This window comes from Octopus bimaculoides, chromosome 5 (assembly GCF_046866305.1).
Source record: "Octopus bimaculoides isolate indiv1 chromosome 5, ASM4686630v1, whole genome shotgun sequence".
NCBI lineage: Eukaryota > Metazoa > Mollusca > Cephalopoda > Octopoda > Octopodidae > Octopus > Octopus bimaculoides.
In genome coordinates, this window is record NC_142932.1 from 94,797,407 (window position 1) to 94,816,039 (window position 18,633).

At 40.9% G+C, this 18,633-nt stretch overlaps 1 protein-coding gene across 4 annotated transcripts in view; it reads right to left on the reverse strand.

The window, feature by feature from the left end:
* LOC106876221 (uncharacterized) overlaps nt 1–18,633 on the reverse strand; it is a 212,667-nt gene that overhangs the window by 113,695 nt on the left and 80,339 nt on the right. For all 4 annotated transcript variants that reach the window (XM_089352673.1, XM_089352672.1, XM_089352674.1 and 1 more), the window contains exon 5: nt 5,273–5,593. In XM_089352673.1, coding sequence (XP_089208799.1) covers nt 5,273–5,593 — 321 coding nt within the window. The remainder of the gene's footprint in view (nt 1–5,272; nt 5,594–18,633) is intronic.

An 18,633-nucleotide genomic window follows, 5' to 3' on the forward strand; every position in this document is an offset into this window, starting at 1 on the left:
TATCTTTCGAGCGAGATCGTTGCCGGTGCCCCTGGGCCGGCTCTTGTGCGGGTGACACATGAGGTTTTTCGAGCGAGATCGTTGCCGGTGCCCCCAGACTGGCTCATGTGCGGACGACACATGAAATCTTTCGAGCGGGATTGTGGCCAGTGCCCCTGGACTGGCTCATGTGCGGGCGACACATGAAATCTTTCGAGCGAGATCGTTGCCGGTGCCCCTGGGCTGGCTCTTGTGCGGGTGACACATGAGGTTTTTTTTGAGCGAGATCGTTACCGGTGCCCCTGGACTGGCTCATGTGCGGGCGACACATGAAATTTTTCGAGCAGGGTCGTTCCCAGTGCCCCTGGACTAGCTCTTGTGCGGGTGACACATGAAATGTTTCGAGCTGGATCGTTTCGAGTGCCCCTGGGCCGGCTCTTCTGCGGGTGACACATGAGGTTTTTAGAGTGAGATCATGGCCGGTGCCCCTGGACTGGCTCATGTGGGGGCGACACATGAAATCTTTCGAGCGAGAAAGTTGCCGGTGCCCCTGGGCCGGCTCTTGTGCGGGTGACACATGAGGTTTTTCGTGCGAGATCGTTGCCGGTGCCCCTGGGCTGGCTCGTGTGCAGGCGACACATGGAATCTTTCGGACGGGATCGTTGCCGGTGCCCCTGTGCTGGCTCTTGTGCGGGTGACACATGAAATGTTTTGAGCGGGACGGGATCGTTGCCAGTGCCCTTGGACTCGCTCATGTGCGGGCGACCCATGAAGTCTTTCGACCGGGATCGTTGCCAGTGCCCCTGGATTGGCTCATGTGCGGGCAACACATGAAATCTTCCGAGCGGGATCGTTGCCGGTGCCCCTGGGCCGGCTCTTGTGCGGGTGACACATGAGGTTTTTCGAGCGAGATCGTTGCCGGTGCCCCTGGGCTGGCTCGTGTGCAGGCGACACATGGAATCTTTCGGACGGGATCGTTGCCGGTGCCCCTGTGCTGGCTCTTGTGCGGGTGACACATGAAATGTTTTGAGCGGGACGGGATCGTTGCCAGTGCCCTTGGACTCGCTCATGTGCGGGCGACCCATGAAGTCTTTCGACCGGGATCGTTGCCAGTGCCCCTGGATTGGCTCATGTGCGGGCAACACATGAAATCTTCCGAGCGGGATCGTTGCCGGTGCCCCTGGACTGGCTCTTGTGCTGGTGACACATGAAATTTCTTCGAGTGAGATCGTTGCCGGTGCCCCTGAACTGGCTCTTGTGTGGGGTTGTTGTGGGATTTTTGAGCGGGATCGTTGCTGGTGCCCCTGGGCTGGCTCTTGTGCGGGTGACACATGAGGTTTCTCGAGCGAGATGAGCGTGGCAGTTGCCAGTACCGCCTGACTGGCCTTCGTGCGGGTGACACGTAAAAGCACCCACTACACTCTCTGAGTGGTTGGCGTTAGGAAGGGCATCCAGCTCATCCAGCTGTAGAAACACTGCCAAATCAGATTGGAGCCTGGTGTAGCCATCTGGTTTCACCAGTCCTCAGTCAAATCGTCCAACCCATGCTAGCATGGAAAGCGGACGTTAAACGACGACGACGATACGTACAGACATATATATATATATATATATATATATATATATACCGCCTGACTGGCCTTTGTAGGGTTTTCGAGCGAGATCGTTACCAGTGCCCCTGGACTGGCTCTTGTGCGGGTGGCACATAAAAGACACCATTTCGAGCGTGGCCGTTTTCATGCGGGTGACACGTAAAAGCACCCACTACACTCTTTGAGTGGTTGGCGTTAGGAAGGGCATCCAGCTGTAGAAACTATGCCAAATTGGATTGGAGCCTGGTGTTGCCATCCGGTTTCACCAGTCCTCAGTCAAATCGTCCAACCCATGCTAGCATGGAAAGTGGACGTTAAACGACGATGATGATGATGATGATTAATCTGACAAATGTAATGCTTATTTGTTCACGTTATTTTGAATTATTCAGGTTCAAGAGGAGTGTCCACAATAATTGCTTGTAACCCTGTTATTTTTTATATACAGATTTGAAATTTTGTCAGTGGGTGCTTAAATACCAGTGGATTATAGTTATGCAATTTTAGCTGATCTTGTTGATTAAATTTTACTTTTATGGGCAAGTAAATTTAATTAACAGGTGTAAATTCAAATACATTATGGATAAGCACTAAAATTGAAATTCTTAATGCATCTTACCTGTTTGATTTGTTGCTAAAATTATCCCAGATCTCAACCATTAAAAATTTTGCTGTTTTTCAAGATGAAGCACATTAATTTGAATTACAATTATAATCAGTACAAGATTTTATTCCTTCCCTGTATTTCAATCAAACATTCTTATTGAAAATAAGGTGCAAAACTCTTTTACTAGTCAATATACCATTGGCTATGTACTCTTATACAATTTAATGAAAACATTTACATAACAGAATGCATCTAATACAAAAAACTCATTAACAAGTGAGGCAAAGGTGAATACAGGTGTGTAACATACTGAAAATAAATATGTATTTTGCACTTTCACATATTATTTCTAATAAATGAAAAAAATCCATGATAGTATTACTATCAAACAACAAAATATAGTAATGTCATGTTTCTATCGTGAAACTGTTCATACCACCCTTTACACAAGAACACTTTGCAAAAAGAACACATATATGAGGTCTCAAACTGATATTCTTTCTGAGTTTTTCTGTTTTGCAGTGAACACAGTCTGCAAACTGTTTTCCTACCATTCATTTTTCCCGCTTTATGGAAGTCTGTTGACATCCACCTCAGTTAATTTTGCTTTTCTCCCAGTTCAGTGCTTTCTGGAAGAAAAGCCCTCACGTAACTGAGATGTGATGTCAACCCGAAATTTCAAATGGTTGTAGTCCTTTGGTGGTGAAGGTACCTTGTGGCTTTCTACATAATATATGAATTAACTATAGTTAGACATAATGCTGGAGATATATGGATCACCATACCTTATATCAGGATTCCAGTAGTTCCTCAGTTGAGTAAGCTGCTTGATACCAAACATAATGTTTATAGTAAAAAAAAGCTCGCATTTCCACAGTATCAATTGGCTGTCATAATGGATCGGGTCTCCCACGAAAATAAATTATGCGTTGAACACTTGTTTCCTCCGTGACAGTTTCAAAAACATTTTTCAGTAAAAATAAAAAAAGAATAGTCCAATCATTGAGCATTGGGAGGTAGACTGTATTATGGATTAGTCTTTTCTGTGAAATCAGGAACTGTAGTTGATGTAGTAATCTTCAACCATGTTGCCATAATGTTTACAATATCATTTTTATCACTTTCATTATCAAAATTTTCCTCGTCTGACAAAGATTCATAAATGTGAATATGATTTGTCTGAAGACAAATCATTGCTGTTTTCATTTATATTTTGTACATCATCAAGAGTAAAATCTTTGAAGTTGGAATCGCTACTTGCTGATGCCATATCATTAAAAACCAAGAAGTCTCAAAAATTTCACCGTATTTTTACTTGAATAAAGGTGGGAAAGGCTTTATCTCGCATTATCTCAAAGCTACGAGAATTCAATAATGTGATTTGTTTATCTTTTTAGTGATTTTGTAGAGAAATCAGATACGGCCAGATTCGATTGGTTCAAACAAATAAAGAGGAATAATTTTCAGCCAGTTATCGCCAGTTTAAACACTAAAGGCTTAATTATTGTGATATCACTGCCTGTATCCAATTGTAACTTGATATTCACTTTATTCATTTTTATGAACACAAAGTTTCTTTTCTGAGCCTTGCTTAGGATTTCTGATGACAATACCTTCTTGCCAGAATTTCTTTCATTCAACCTTTATTTTTTTTCGTTTCATTCTACAATGTGAGCTTTTGTGACCTATTTTTCCACACTCAAAGCATTTTAGATTTTTAAATGGGCAGTTACATTGAAATGTAAACCTCTGCTCCCATAGCATGGATTTGGTCTTGACATTTCTTTCTTTTTTTTATCTGTTTCAGGTCAACATGAATGAATATGAGAGCAATCGCTTTCTTCAATTTTATCTGCGTCATCTCTTAAATTCATAATCCTCTGACATTCTTCTGCTACAGTCTATAGAGTTAATTTTTGGTCTTGTTCTAATTTTGTTAATATTCAGAAATGTATACCTGCATCTTTGCTTGATCAAAAATTAAACATTTGAACATGTCAAGGGTTACTTAATTTAATTTGAATTTTTCACAATCTCTTAACCCCTGCATAGGTGACAAAATCTTCATCATCTTTTTTAACCAAATTTAAACACTGCCAGTGAGTACTGAACAGGGAACATCTTTTGCTGAAAATTTTCAATCAAACATTATTTCATCACAACAAATCTCACCTAGTTTCTTCAGCAGAATATAGTTACTATATTTTTCGTGTTCAGCAGGAAATAACTTTCTTAACAGTAGTAGTACTTTTTTCTCGTCCATCCAATTTTTACATTCTTCTTTGAACATTTCTTCATATCTTTGAAAATATACAGAGAAGGTGATCCATTTTTCTGGATTATAGCTGAATTCTTCACTTGAGTTTGCTATGCTCTCTGGCGAGTATGAACCTTAAGTATTTTTAAACTTCTTTAATTTTAATCCAAGCAAATGTTGGCTTTGCTGTTGCAGTTGCTGTTGCAGTTGCTGTTGTAGCTACTGTTGTTGTTGTTGTTGATGCTGTTGCATGGGGGCCAATAAGTCCTCCATGTTAAACAATTTTTTGTTTGTGCCAAAAAGTTTCAATGTTCAACGCAAGCTTCGAATATCACATTGCCATTTTTATATCCTACTGCGTTGGATGTATTTTCTGATTTGGGGGTAAAGTAAGGTCTTCACATGATGTAGTACTACTGCTGCTACATGAGGTTAAACACTCTCTGTCAAATGCTCGAATCAACTCGACAGTTCTTTATTTTATAGAAAAGTGTCAGTCCATGTTTAATCATTAGGAAGTGGTCAGAATCCTTCCACAACATTATACATCTTACTCTAGAAATCAGAACTCAATGAAGTAGATGCTTTAGTAGATTTAAGAAAATTACAGAAATGACCACAAATATTTTGGGATCAACTTGTTCATAATTGGTCAGAGATACAATATTACAATAACAAAAAAGTAAATCAATAAAAAAAAAACTCTTTTCAAAACTGTTGTGTAATCTTCTCATTGTTGTGGTAAATATAAATCTAGAAATGAAGAAATATTTCACAAAAATATTTTGAACAAATCTATACTTTGTGCTTTATAGAGATAAGGGAAAAAAAACTTACATTTTATATGCAAATCGAGTTCCTTTGAATGGTTAACAAATTCATTTTTACCCGGAAAATATGCAATACACTGTAATTTCTGAAAATTCTTTTTAAGAGTTAATGTCAGATTTGATGATAAAGTGGTCAGGTTTCCTGATTTGCTTGGCTTATTTGAAATATACTTTGTAACATATTTTGGTTTTCCATCTTTCTTAGTAATCGACCAATAGACTGAAAATTCAGGGTTGGTGTCTTTAATAAGGCATTCATAACTTTTATTCTTATTTTCCACTGGATCTGTGTCAGAAGTAGCCTTGATTGTGACCGATTTTGGTAAAACTGAAATAGAAAACGAGACAAAAATTTTATTGATAAATGAATGGAATGTGTGTGTATGTGTGTGTGTGTGTGTGTGAGTGTGTGTGTGTGTGTGTGTATTTTAAAAATATAAATATATATATTTATTTCTGCTGGATAAGGGAACTGTGATTATAGTAATCTCATGAATATTGTTTATATATTTTTAGTTAGATGAAAAATAAAACAGGCTATTGTATGTTTATGAGTTCTGCTAAATGTGAGCTTTCTTTTCAGGTACATGATGCTGCTGTTCCCCATTCCAGGGTCTCACAGGCCCACACCTTCCACACCCTCAGAGTTGGGACACTTAATATTTTTGTTAATATCAATAATCAGAAGGTGTTGCACAATACTCACTGTTTGATCTAACTTAGCAAACCATCACATATATGGACCAACTGGAATACACTCTTATGCTTTTTTTTCCTTTGGATATGCAGATGACATTTTCAAGCTCAACTCTTCTCATGGTGAGACTGACAGAGTAATCTTGCCACAAGAAGTAGAAGCCAAGAAGATGTTCAGATAAGCAACTTTGTTTTCCAACCTTCCACACATCTAAAACCTCTTTTTACAGTGCAAATTATAATTACTTTATTATTTCATTATCTATGCATGTAAACACAGTTTCGTCTTCCACACCATATGTTAGAAAAAACTTAAGACCCCTGCATTCAATCCAATTCTCCCTATCTTTCATGCTCATTTATTATTGTTATTCATTCATTTATCTAATTTTATCACAGTTTGGCTGACCAAAACCTGTTGGTTATAGCTCTAGTTAAGAATGCAAAGGTCCAATTCTATCTTATTATTGTTGAGTGAGAGAGCAGTGCATGCCATCAAAGTGACACTGGGGTAAAATATATGAAGCCTTTATACCCATCATAACTACCCGTCTGATAAGGGTACACTAGGCACATGCATCACAACCATATGTGTGCGACATGGTGATCTCATATCAAGATAAACAGCACATGACCTTGCAGGTGGGGCCCAGTTAGAATTTTCTTCAGGTCGAGTAGCCCATCCTGCTCAAAAGGTCCCTGAATAAGGTTTGTTTAAGGATGTTGAGCAAAACACCCATGTTTCCAAAGGTGAATTATTCAAACCCCAAAGAATTCCTCTCAACACATGGCTATGATGCTCCCCCACTACTTCTGCTCATGATCAGAGATGCACATATCGTCAGCCACTAAGGGACATGCCCAACTGGTTAAAGTCAAACAACTGACAAGCAAATCTGTGGTATTAAGCAGAATATTTGCTGTAGCCCATCTTTTATACCAAGACAAAACAATGTACATGATAACACTTCCAATCAATTAAGATCAGAAGCCATGAGAGCAACTGCCTGGTACTGCATCTGGGCATCATCATCATCATCATCATCATCATCATCATCGTTTAACGTCCGCTTTCCATGCTAGCATGGGTTGGACGATTTGACTGAGGACTGGTGAAACCGGATGGCAACACCAGGCTCCAATCTAATTTGGCATAGTTTCTACAGCTGGATGCCCTTCCTAACGCCAACCACTCAGAGAGTGTAGTGGGTGCTTTTACGTGTCACCCGCACAAAAACGGCCATGCTCGAAATGGTGTCTTTTATGTGCCACCCGCACAAGCCAGTCCAGGGGCACTGGCAACGATCTCGCTCGAAAATCCTACGGGCGCCAGTCAGGCAGTACTGGCAACGGCCACGCTCAAAATGGTGCATCTCATGTGCCACCCGCACAAGAGCCAGTCCAGAGGCACTGGCAACGATCTTACTTGGCTTGCCGGGTCTTCTCACGCACAGCACATTTCCAAAGGTCTCGGTCAGTAGTCATCGCCTCGGTGAGGCCCAATGTACGAAGGTCTTGCCTCACCACCTCAGCCCAGGTCTTCCTGGGCCTACCTCTTCCACGGGTTCCCTCAACTGTTAGGGTGTGGCACTTTTTCACGCAGCTATCCTCATCCATTCTCACCACATGTCCATACCAGCGCAATCGTCTCTCTTGCACACCACAACTGATGCTTCTAATGTTCAGCTTTTCTCTCAAGATACTTACACTCTGACGGGTATTCACATTGACATTATACATCCAACGGAGCATACTGGCTTCATTCCTTGCGAGCTTACGTATGTCCTCAGCAGTTACAGCCCATGTTTCACTGCCATGTAGCATGGCTGTTCGTACGCATGCGTCATACAGTCTGCCTTTTACTCTGAGTGAGAGTCCCTTTGTTGCCAGCAGGGGTAAGAGCTCTCTAAACTTTGCCCAGGCTATTCTTATTCTAGCAGCTACACTTTCAGCACACCCACCCCCACTACTAACTTGGTCACCCAGATAGCGGAAGCTATCGACTACCTCTAGTTTTTCGCCCTGGAATGAGATAGAAGTTGTTTCCTGTTTGTTTACAGTCTTTATTGCACCTGAACATCTGCCACAAACAAAAACTAACTTCCTAGTTAACCTGCCTTTGATGTTGCTGCACCTCTTATGTGTCCATAGCTTGCACCGGGTACATCTTATAGAGTTACTACCTACTCCTTTTCTACATACTGAGCAGGGCCATCTACCTGAAGGGGTTTGTGTTTTATCTACCTTCCTACTTATTAGGATTTTGGTTTTAGCTAGGTTGACTCTAAGGCCCTTCAATTCTAGACCTTGCTCCCACACCTGAAACTTCTCCTCTAGTTCTGATAGTGACTCCGCAATTAGGGCAAGGTAATCAGCATAGAGGAGCTCCCAGGGGCAACCTGTCTTGAACTCCTCTGTGATTGCCTGGAGGACTATGATAAACAAGAGGGGGCTGAGGACGGAACCTTGGTGGACCCCTACCTCTACCCGGAATTCATTGCTGTACTCATTTCCAACCCTCACCTTACTGGCAGCATCTCTGTACATGGCTCGCACAGCTCTCACTAACCATTCTTCTATCCCAAGTTTCCTCATTGACCACCAGATAAGGGATCGGGGGACCCTGTCAAAGGCTTTCTCCATGTCAACGAAAGCCAGGTACAGAGGTTTATCCTTAGCTAGGTATTTCTCCTGCAGCTGTCTCACTAGAAATAAGGCATCAGTAGTGCTTTTACCTGGCACGAACCCAAACTGCATCTCATCTAAATTGATTCGCTCCCTAATTAGTTGGGCTATGACCCTCTCTGTAACTTTCATAACCTGATCTAACAGCTTGATGCCTCTGTAATTATTTGTATCTAAAACGTCACCTTTACCTTTGTAGCAGTTGACTATGATGCTGCTACACCAGTCATTGGGTATGACTCTTTCGTGTATCACCTGGTTCGTAATACGGGTGACTAGGCTATAGCCAACACTGCCAGATATTTTGAGCATCTCTGCAGTGATTCCTGATGGGCTGGGGGCTTTCCCGGTCTTCATACTCTTAATTGCTTTATCTACCCTGGTACTATCAACTCAGATAGCTGGTCCCTCTATTGGGTCGACATACGGCAGGCTCTCTTCCTCCCATTCATTCTCTTTATTAAGCAATCTATTGTAGTGGCATCTCCAGACCTCTTTCTTTGCAGCCTCATTTAGTGCAAGCGTACCATCATCCATGTGGACACATTTCTCTCCTACAACATCACTATTCTCTCTCCTACACTGTCTTGCAACACGAAATACCTCGAATTTTTGGTCCTCACGGCGCAGAACATTGGCAAATCTTTTCTTATCTGCTTCCCCTCTGGCTAAATAAACCTGTCACCTAGCCTCCCTTCTGGCACATTGGTACAATTCCCTGCTACCACCGTTCTTCCAGTCCTTCCAAGCCTGTTTCTTTTGTCTAATAGCCCTGTCTACCTCCTTGTTCCACCACCACGTTACTCTGGGTCGGGAGGGGACCTTACACTACCCACAAATCTGGTCGGTGGCTTTCAACAGGTTGTCCCGCAGAAATCTCCAATTGTCTTCCACGTTGTATGATGCTATATCCCCTTCTATTTCATCAAATGCTTCAAGTAACTTGTCTCTAAGTCTCTGTCCATTTGCAGGGTCTTTAAGCTTCCACACCCTTCTCCTCCAAGCCGGTCTAATTCTGGGCACCCATTTTGCCTTGATCCCAAAGTCGCTAACTACTAATCTATGTTGTGGGGTACATTCTTCGCCAGGGTAGGTTTTGGCATTTATAAGCCGCCCTCTTTCCCTATTTCTGGCGAGGATGTAGTCGATTTGGCTAGAGTGTCTGCCGGAGCGGTAGGTGACTAGGTGACTGGCAGGTTTCCTGAAGTTGGTATTGCAAACCATAAGATCGGTTGCATCACAGAACTCCAGCAGTCTGGTTCCCTCCTCGTTGCGGGAACCGAAGCCATAGCCTCCATGTATGCCATGGAAGCCTCCAGCACGACGTCCGACATGACCATTGAAGTCTCCAGCCACAAAGAGAAGGTTCCTGTCACTCGTCGACGAGGTAGTTTGCAAGAGGGTGTCATAGAATTGGTCTTTCAGACCATCTGGTAGCCCCGGTTGAGGTGCATAGGCTGAGATGACAGTAGCTAATCTATGATGAAGCACTAGTCTAATCTTAAGTACTCTGTCACTTACTCTAACGACCTCGATTACCTTATCCACCCATTTCTCCGCTAGAAGTATTCCTACGCCCCCGACCCCGTCAGTGTTCCCTGCCCAGAAAATCTTGTACCTGTGTTCTTTGCCTGTGAGGAACCTAGCAGAACCTCCTCTCCATCTTACTTCCTGGATGCAGCACATATCTACGCGTCTCCGTTCAAGCATCTCAACAATTTCACCAGATCTACCTTTCAGCATGCCGACGTTGAGAGTGCCAATCCTAACAGTATGGGTGTTGGGGGTGTGGGCCTGTAGCCTGGGAAGGGGGAAAGCAGTGTCGTGTACCTGAAAAGAAAACTTGCAATTGGAAGAATTCATAAGCAAAACAGTACCTACAATCTGCGAACATTACTCAAACTTAATGCGCTACCCAAAGGTAGGGGAGAGGATGGCCAAGGCCACTAGATGAGTTCCGGGAGACAGCCGAGGATGACAGGATGACAGAGGAATGCACTTCCGGTGGAGGGGGTGGAGATGGAGTATATGTAATCTGGGTATACCCCCCCCTTTTAAATTTTGTTTTTTTTACGGAATCCTATGTTTTAGACCATGGAGGATCCGATTCTGAAAAAAAAATCTCAATTTCAAAATTTCGATCCCCCCCCCCCCGGTTTTTATATAGATCCACAGGGTAAACCTAACCCTAACTCAAACCCTAACCCTAACCCTAACCCTAACCGTAACCCTGACTCCAACCCTAACCATAACCCTGACCCTAACCCTAACCCTAAACCTAACCCTAACACTAGTTTTGTGAGATTTGGCTGTTATTTCTAGCATGTAAATAGCCTGCTTGGTGGGTGGTGCAAAGTCCCCTCCAGACATAGAGTTTCATGGTGGTGGAATAGTACAGTAGACAAAGCTATTAGAGCAAAGAAACAAGCCTGGAAGGGTGGGGGTAGCAGGGAACTGTACCAAGTAGCCAAAAGGGAGGCTGGGCGGCAGGTATACATAGCCAAGGGTGAAGCAGAAAAGAAGAAGTTTGCCAATGTCCAGCAACGTGAGGACCAAAGAACTGAGGTATTTCAGATTGCAAAACAGTGTGTGAGAGAAAATTGTGATGTTACAGGAGAGAAATGTGGACTATACTGGGAGGCCTGCTTCAAGCATGGGTTGCTAGAAGATGGGACACAGTGGAATGTAACACTGGCAGAGGCTGCTGCACCCAAGTCCCAGCTTTGGGAGAGTTTACACGGTCCATCAGTCAACAGTAATGTTACTACTTCAGTCTTTTACTGCACAAGGTCAGAGGACCAACATGTTTCCATGAACTGAAAGCCTTTGATGGCGAGATATGTGGAAGATACTAGGAGGCCTGCTTCATGCATAGTTTGCTAGAAGATGGGGCACAGTGTCAATGCTGGCAGAAGCCACTGCATCAAAGTGCTCCAAAGGTCTCAGGGTATTGTTTGCAGTGATATTGCAAACATGCATGTTATGTGATCCTGGCTCTTTGTGGTTCAAGTACAGGTATGTGGAAAGGGAGAGGATATCTTTATACCGAGGATTCCCCTTATTCCATTGAGAGTGGGCATCCCCTTTACTTTTAGGAGGTTGTAATTTCATGTTTGTGTAAGTTTTGCGATGTCGAGCAACTAATCACAGAGGTAAACACTCTCTGTGGCATGACTTCACCTGGAGGACTCGTTAGCAGCGCTGCCTTAGTTGGTAAGTTTGTACAGTTTTGAATGTTTTTTACTGAAAAACTGACTGTATTCTACATTTTAAATTTCAATATTCTTTCTTTTTTTATATGTATTTTCACCAATTTCAAGTCATTATACACCTATATATTTCAAATTTTCTAAGAAAAAGACAGTATTTTTCTCTATTTTTGCAGTTGTGATATATTTCAAAAATATTTTGTACATTTTTGTGAATTTTGGTATGTTTTGGCATGGAATTCTGTAAGTTTTCCAAAAAAGATTCAACAGCACTGATTGTTAGACTAGTAAATAAGTGTTCTTAGAATAACAAAGTGTTAACACCTCTGCTAGTTATCAATAAATTCTTAATATCATTAACTTTACTGTTGCTATGGGTGTTTACTAAGACATTAAGAACCATCATTGTCTGGATCCTGGTATAGAAGGAGGAAAATATGGGGTAACTGCATCTGGTAAATGATGTACATAATCTAGAGAACAATATAAACAGTCATAGAGGGTGGGAAATGGAGGTGTTATATACTTATCAAAAGAGAGAAGAAAGATTTCCAGTACAGGTGATGGGAACGAGTTTGGGTGGGAATATCATGAACAAGCAAACCTCAAAGTTTTATGTGAGAGAGAAGAATATTAAAAAGAACAATTTAACATGTGCTAGTCAAATTTAGCAGATTAGAACACCAAAGTACACCAAGGTAGTACTGGACGAATGAATGTGGTAAAATTGAAGAGAGGAGGGGAACAGAAATCAGAGTTTATCTGAGCATGTTTTTCATTTATGATATTAGCAGTTTGATACGAATGAAAATAGCTGAAATAAGAACCAGTAACATTCTTGGAAGCGATAAGAAAAGAAAACAAAGTCAAGAGAGTCTAAAGTAAATAATGAGAGAGTGGGGAATATTGTTTTTACACACAAGTGATGATGAGTGAAAGACATTAAAGAAGACAATGTAACATGATGAAGAGAAAAGAAAAATGACAAAATATAGAGATATATATGTCATATCAAAAGTTTCTGCAGAAAGACAATAGAAAGAACATTATATAGAGCTAATAGAGCTGAATGTTATTAATAGTATAGTCTACTGGCTCAGTTAGGGTACCCCTAAGTTACAAAATCTACATCTGTAGACAATTACTTAATGCTTATATTTCCTATGTATCTCTCATCAGGCCCAAATAAAATGATGGAGTTAACTTGCGATAATATAATTCAAAGAGACAGAATTGATTAGAGGTTATAACTCTTTAGCACTGATAAGTAACAATCAGAAGGACTGTGAAATACAGCACCATGAGATTTTCACATGAAAAATATGACTATGTAATCTTCCAGAACTGATATTATGAAAGTTTAATTTATGTAAATTTTTCTTTCAATTTACTCTAGCACAAAGAAGTTATCTTAAACAACTGAAACCAGTACATACTTCCCTTATATTTTCTTATTTTCTCAATATATATTTATTTGTGTGCAACCTTTAACTTTTTACATATAAGTTATATATATATATATATATATATATATATATATATATATATATATACTAGCTGAGTATTCTGTTGTTGCTGGCCAATTTTTACAATAGAATGTCTTGGTAGACTTTTGGAATAGCACACCCACATAAATCGAATTTTTTACATTTTTCAACTTTTTGGCTGTGTGGTAAGTAGCTTGTTTACCAACCACATGGTTCCGGGTTCAGTCCCACTGCATGGCACCTTGGGCAAGTGTCTTTTACTATAGCCTCGGGCCGACCAAAGCCTTGTGAGTGGATTTGGCAGACGGAAACTGAAAGAAGCCCGTCGTATATATGTGTGTATATATATATATATATATATATATATATATGTATGTGTGTCTCTGTTTGTCACCCCACCATCGCTTGACAACCGATGCTGGTGTGTTTACATCCCTGTAACTTAGCCATTCGGCAAAAAGAGACCGATAGAATAAGTACTAGGCTTACAAAGAATAAATCCTGGGGTCAATTTACTCAACTAAAGGGTGGTGCTCCAGCATCGCCGCAGTTAAATGGCTGAAACAAGTAAAAGAGTAAAAGACACCCTGCAAATGGAGGTGGGAGGGCTTTTGATGATAAAAAAGTTCTGGAAAATGTATGAATTTTTTACACAGCACTGATTTGGCCAATTCTTTTTTGCACTACACACTTAAAAATACTGGGAGTAGCCTGGAAGTTTAAAAAAAAATTGGAGCTCTCTATTTTTATATATATGAAGAAAGAAAGTTGCAAATATATATACACAGGGGAAAAGTCTACCATGGGTAAAGCAAAAAAATGAAAGAGATAGACAAATAGAGATCTTTTCTGTGGCTGTTAGATTTTGAACTGAGTGAAAATTTTCAAATTTGGTATATTGATGTACTTTTTCACACTGAAACCAAGTTTGTGATTCATTTATTCTAGAAAAAATTTTAGAAAAATGATACACAGGTTTAAATTTTGGTCGTTTTTACCCAATTAGAAAACAGGATTTGAATGTGATAGCTAATGAAAAAAATGGAAGTAATGCAAGAGAAATAATACATAAAATAGGGGACAAAGCATTACATTAAGGAAGTCTGAACAAAGTTACACTTCTCTCAAAGCCAAATATATACAACTAAAGAGAGGGGGAGAGAGAGACAGACAGATAGAGAAAGTGAGGGGGAGAGGGGTAGAAAAAAGGAGAGAACAAGGAGAGAAAACTCATAAAAAGGAAAATAAAATGACAAGATGCATGCCAAGCAAACTGACAAAATAAGATCAAGCCACATATAGATTCACACACACACACATATACATAAAATATACACATATATAACACACCTATATACATGCATGCGCACACATGTTTTAATATGATAAATATGCTGCTTAAAGTGTACACGTGTATAAATGTTGTATTAATAATAATAATAATTAAAATTGTAAACAACATGGGGGTACTATTTTTTTCTCTGTGTATGTTTTCTGGGCATAGCAACCATTAACATATTTAAGGAATAGTTTTCATAAATATCAATCAGCTTGGCTGTCTGCTTGTTCATGGGATTACATCTAAGTATTAATCTATTTTATTCAAATGTAACTTGATCAATCAATGCTTATAATTCCTCTCTCCCATCAACATCCCACCCACTGCTAAAACCTGCTGTGCACTCCATCCTCATTGCTTATATGTTTATATGATAAATATGCCAGTTAGAATGCACATGTGTATAACTATTGTATTAATAATAATAATGATTAAATACTAAAACTTTACCGTAAGTCTGATTAACAATAAATAATTAAAACTGTAAACAACATGGGGTAACTATGGCTTTCTCTGCAAAGGTTTCTGGGCTTAGCATCCATCTTTACAAACCAATTATGCCTGCTCACCCACGTCCACCTTTACACTCTGAATGTGCATGACTTGATTCCCAAGCTGCTAATACTCCTGTTCTGTGAGTAGAGGTTCTTTGTACCCATATACTTGTGTGCATGTGCCTGTTAAAGAACCATGTACATGTAAGTATGCACTTATGTGGATTCCATATATATGTACATGTGTATGTAAATGTATGTGTTTGTGGGTATGTATATATATATTTACATCTAAGTATACGCTTATGTAGACTGCATGTGCATATAAGTATATATATAATTTAGAGGATAGAGACAAGCGTTCTCTATATAGAATACACTTTGAAGTACTCAAGAGATTTGAACAGAATATTAAATGCATTTAGTAGGAAAAACGTACATCTGTATGGATATAAAATAAGTCCGACATACAGAATATAAATGATATCAGGAGTTAAATGGATAGAGTTTTACAAGTCCAACAGCTGTTTCTGGGGGCTTGGTGGTGTGGAATAATGGTGGTTACTTGGAACCATTATCAGATAATACTGCCTTTGTCTTCAAGGGAGAGTTTTACTTTGGAGAATTTTACATTTTACATTGAAGATGGAATTCCATTTTCAAATACTAATTAAATATCTTAAATCGACTTGCCTAATTTGCTTGTCATTATCTATATATATATTTATATATATATCATCATCATTGTTTAACGTCTGCTTTCCATGCTAGCATGGGTTGGACAATTTGATTGAGGACTGGTGAACCAGGTGGTTACACAAGGCTCCAATCTGATTTGGCAGAGTTTCTACAGCTGGATGCCCTTCTTAACGCCAACCACTCCAAGAGTGTAGTGGGTGCTTTTATGTGCCACCGGCATGAAGGCCAGTCAAGCGGTACTGGCAACGGCCACACTCAAAATGGTGTCTTTTACATGCCACCTGCACGGGAGCCAGTCCAGCGGCACTGGCAACGATCTCGCTCGAATGTCCTTACACGTGCCACTAGCACAAGTGCTAGGGCACAGGTGCCGTCACGATTTCACTTTCGCAAGCCGAGTTTCTGTGTCCAATGAAGGAGACGACAATGGCATGGGTACCATCCGTCGAAATTAGTTCGATTTCACTTGCCCAACTAATTAGGGAGCGAATCAATTTAGATGAGATGCAGTTTGGGTTCGTGCCAGGTAAAAGCACTACTGATGCCATATTTCTAGTGAGACAGCTGCAGGAGAAATACCTAGCCAAGGATAAACCTCTGTAGCTGGCTTTCGTTGACATGGAGAAAGCCTTTGACAGGGTCCCCCGATCCCTTATCTGGTGGTCAATGAGGAAACTTGGGATAGAAGAATGGTTAGTGAGAGCTGTGCGAGCCATGTACAGAGATGCTGCCAATAAGGTGAGGGTTGGAAATGAGTACAGCAATGAATTCCGGGTAGAGGTAGGGGTCCACCAAGGTTCCGTCCTCAGCCCCCTCTTGTTTATCATAGTCCTCCAGGCAATCACAGAGGAGTTCAAGACAGGTTGCCCCTGGGAGCTCCTCTATGCTGATTACCTTGCCCTAATTGCGGAGTCACTATCAGAACTAGAGGAGAAGTTTCAGGTGTGGGAGCAAGGTCTAGAATTGAAGGGCCTTAGAGTCAACCTAGCTAAAACCAAAATCCTAATAAGTAGGAAGGTAGATAAAACACAAACCCCTTCAGGTAGATGGCCCTCCTCAATATGTAGAAAAGGAGTAGGTAGTAACTCTATAAGATGTACCCGGTGCAAGCTATGGACACATAAGAGGTGCAGCAATATCAAAGGCAGGTTAACTAGGAAGTTAGTTTTTGTATGTGGCAGATGTTCAGGTGCAATAAAGACTGTAAACAAACAGGAAACAACTTCTATCTCATTCCAGGGTGAAAAACTAGAGGTAGTCGATAGCTTCCGCTATCTGGGTGACCAAGTTAGTAGTGGGGGTGGGTGTGCTGAAAGTGTAGCTGCTAGAATAAGAATAGCCTGGGCAAAGTTTAGAGAGCTCTTACCTCTGCTAGTGACAAAGGGACTCTCACTCAGAGTAAAAGGCAGACTATATGACGCATGTGTACGAACAGCCATGCTACATGGCAGTGAAACATGGGCTGTAACTGCTGAGGATATGCGTAAGCTCACAAGGAATGAAGCCAGTATGCTCCGTTGGATGTGTAATGTCAGTGTGCATACCCGTCAGAGTGTAAGTATCTTGAGAGAAAAGCTGAACATTAGAAGAATCAGTTGTGGTGTGCAAGAGAGATGATTGCGCTGGTATGGACATGTGGTGAGAATGGATGAGGATAGCTGCGTGAAAAAGTGCCACACCCTAACAGTTGAGGGAACCCGTGGAAGAGGTAGGCCCAGGAAGACCTGGGCTGAGGTGGTGAGGCAAGACCTTCGAACATTGGGCCTCACCGAGGCGATGACTACTGACCGAGACCTTTGGAAATGTGCTGTGCGTGAGAAGACCGGGCAAGCCAAGTGAGATCGTTGCCAGTGCCCCTGGACTGGCTCTTGTGCGGGTGGCACATAAAAGACACTATTTCGAGCGTGGCCTTTGCCAGTACCGCCTGACTGGCATTCGTGCGGGTGACACGTAAAAGCACCCACTACACTCTCTGAGTGGTGGGCGTTAGGAAGGGCATCCAGCTGTAGAAACTCTGCCAAATTAGATTGGAGCCTGGTGTTGCCATCCGGTTTCACCAGTCCTCAGTCAAATCGTCCAACCCATGCTAGCATGGAAAGCGGACGTTAAACGATGATGTGTGTGTGTATGCATGATCTAAGTGTATGCTTACGTGGACTTCATGTGCATATACAGTGACCCACAAAAGCCAGAAATTCAAATTTACATATATTGAGTTAATGCAGGTTAATGAAATTTCTACCATTTATGAAGTTAAGAGAAACAAATTTACATGGAAAAAAGTTGAACTTCAAAATGCAAAAGTTTACAACACATTTATACAATCATATCAGTATTTAGTTATATAACCCTTGTTGATGATGAGAGCTTGCAGACACTTTAAATAGTCTCCTAAATACTTTTAACATGTGGTGGAGCCTATTTTTCCCCATTCTTCTACACAAATTCTTTTCAATTCTTGTAAGTTGCATGGATTTCTGTTTTGAACTCTGAGTTTCAATTCTTTCCACAAATTTTCAATTAGATTGAGGTCTGGAGATTGACTTGGCCATTCCAAAACATTAATCCCATTTGTTTCCAGAAAATACTTGGTCAGCTTTGCTGTGTGCTTTGAATCGTTATCATGTTGAAAGGCCCATCCTTGTTCCAAGTTTAGGGAGCAAGCACTAGGTATTAAACATCTCTCTAAAATTCCCCTATATTTTTCACCATCTATTGTTCTTTTTATTACTTCCATTCTACCAAAACCTGATGAGCAA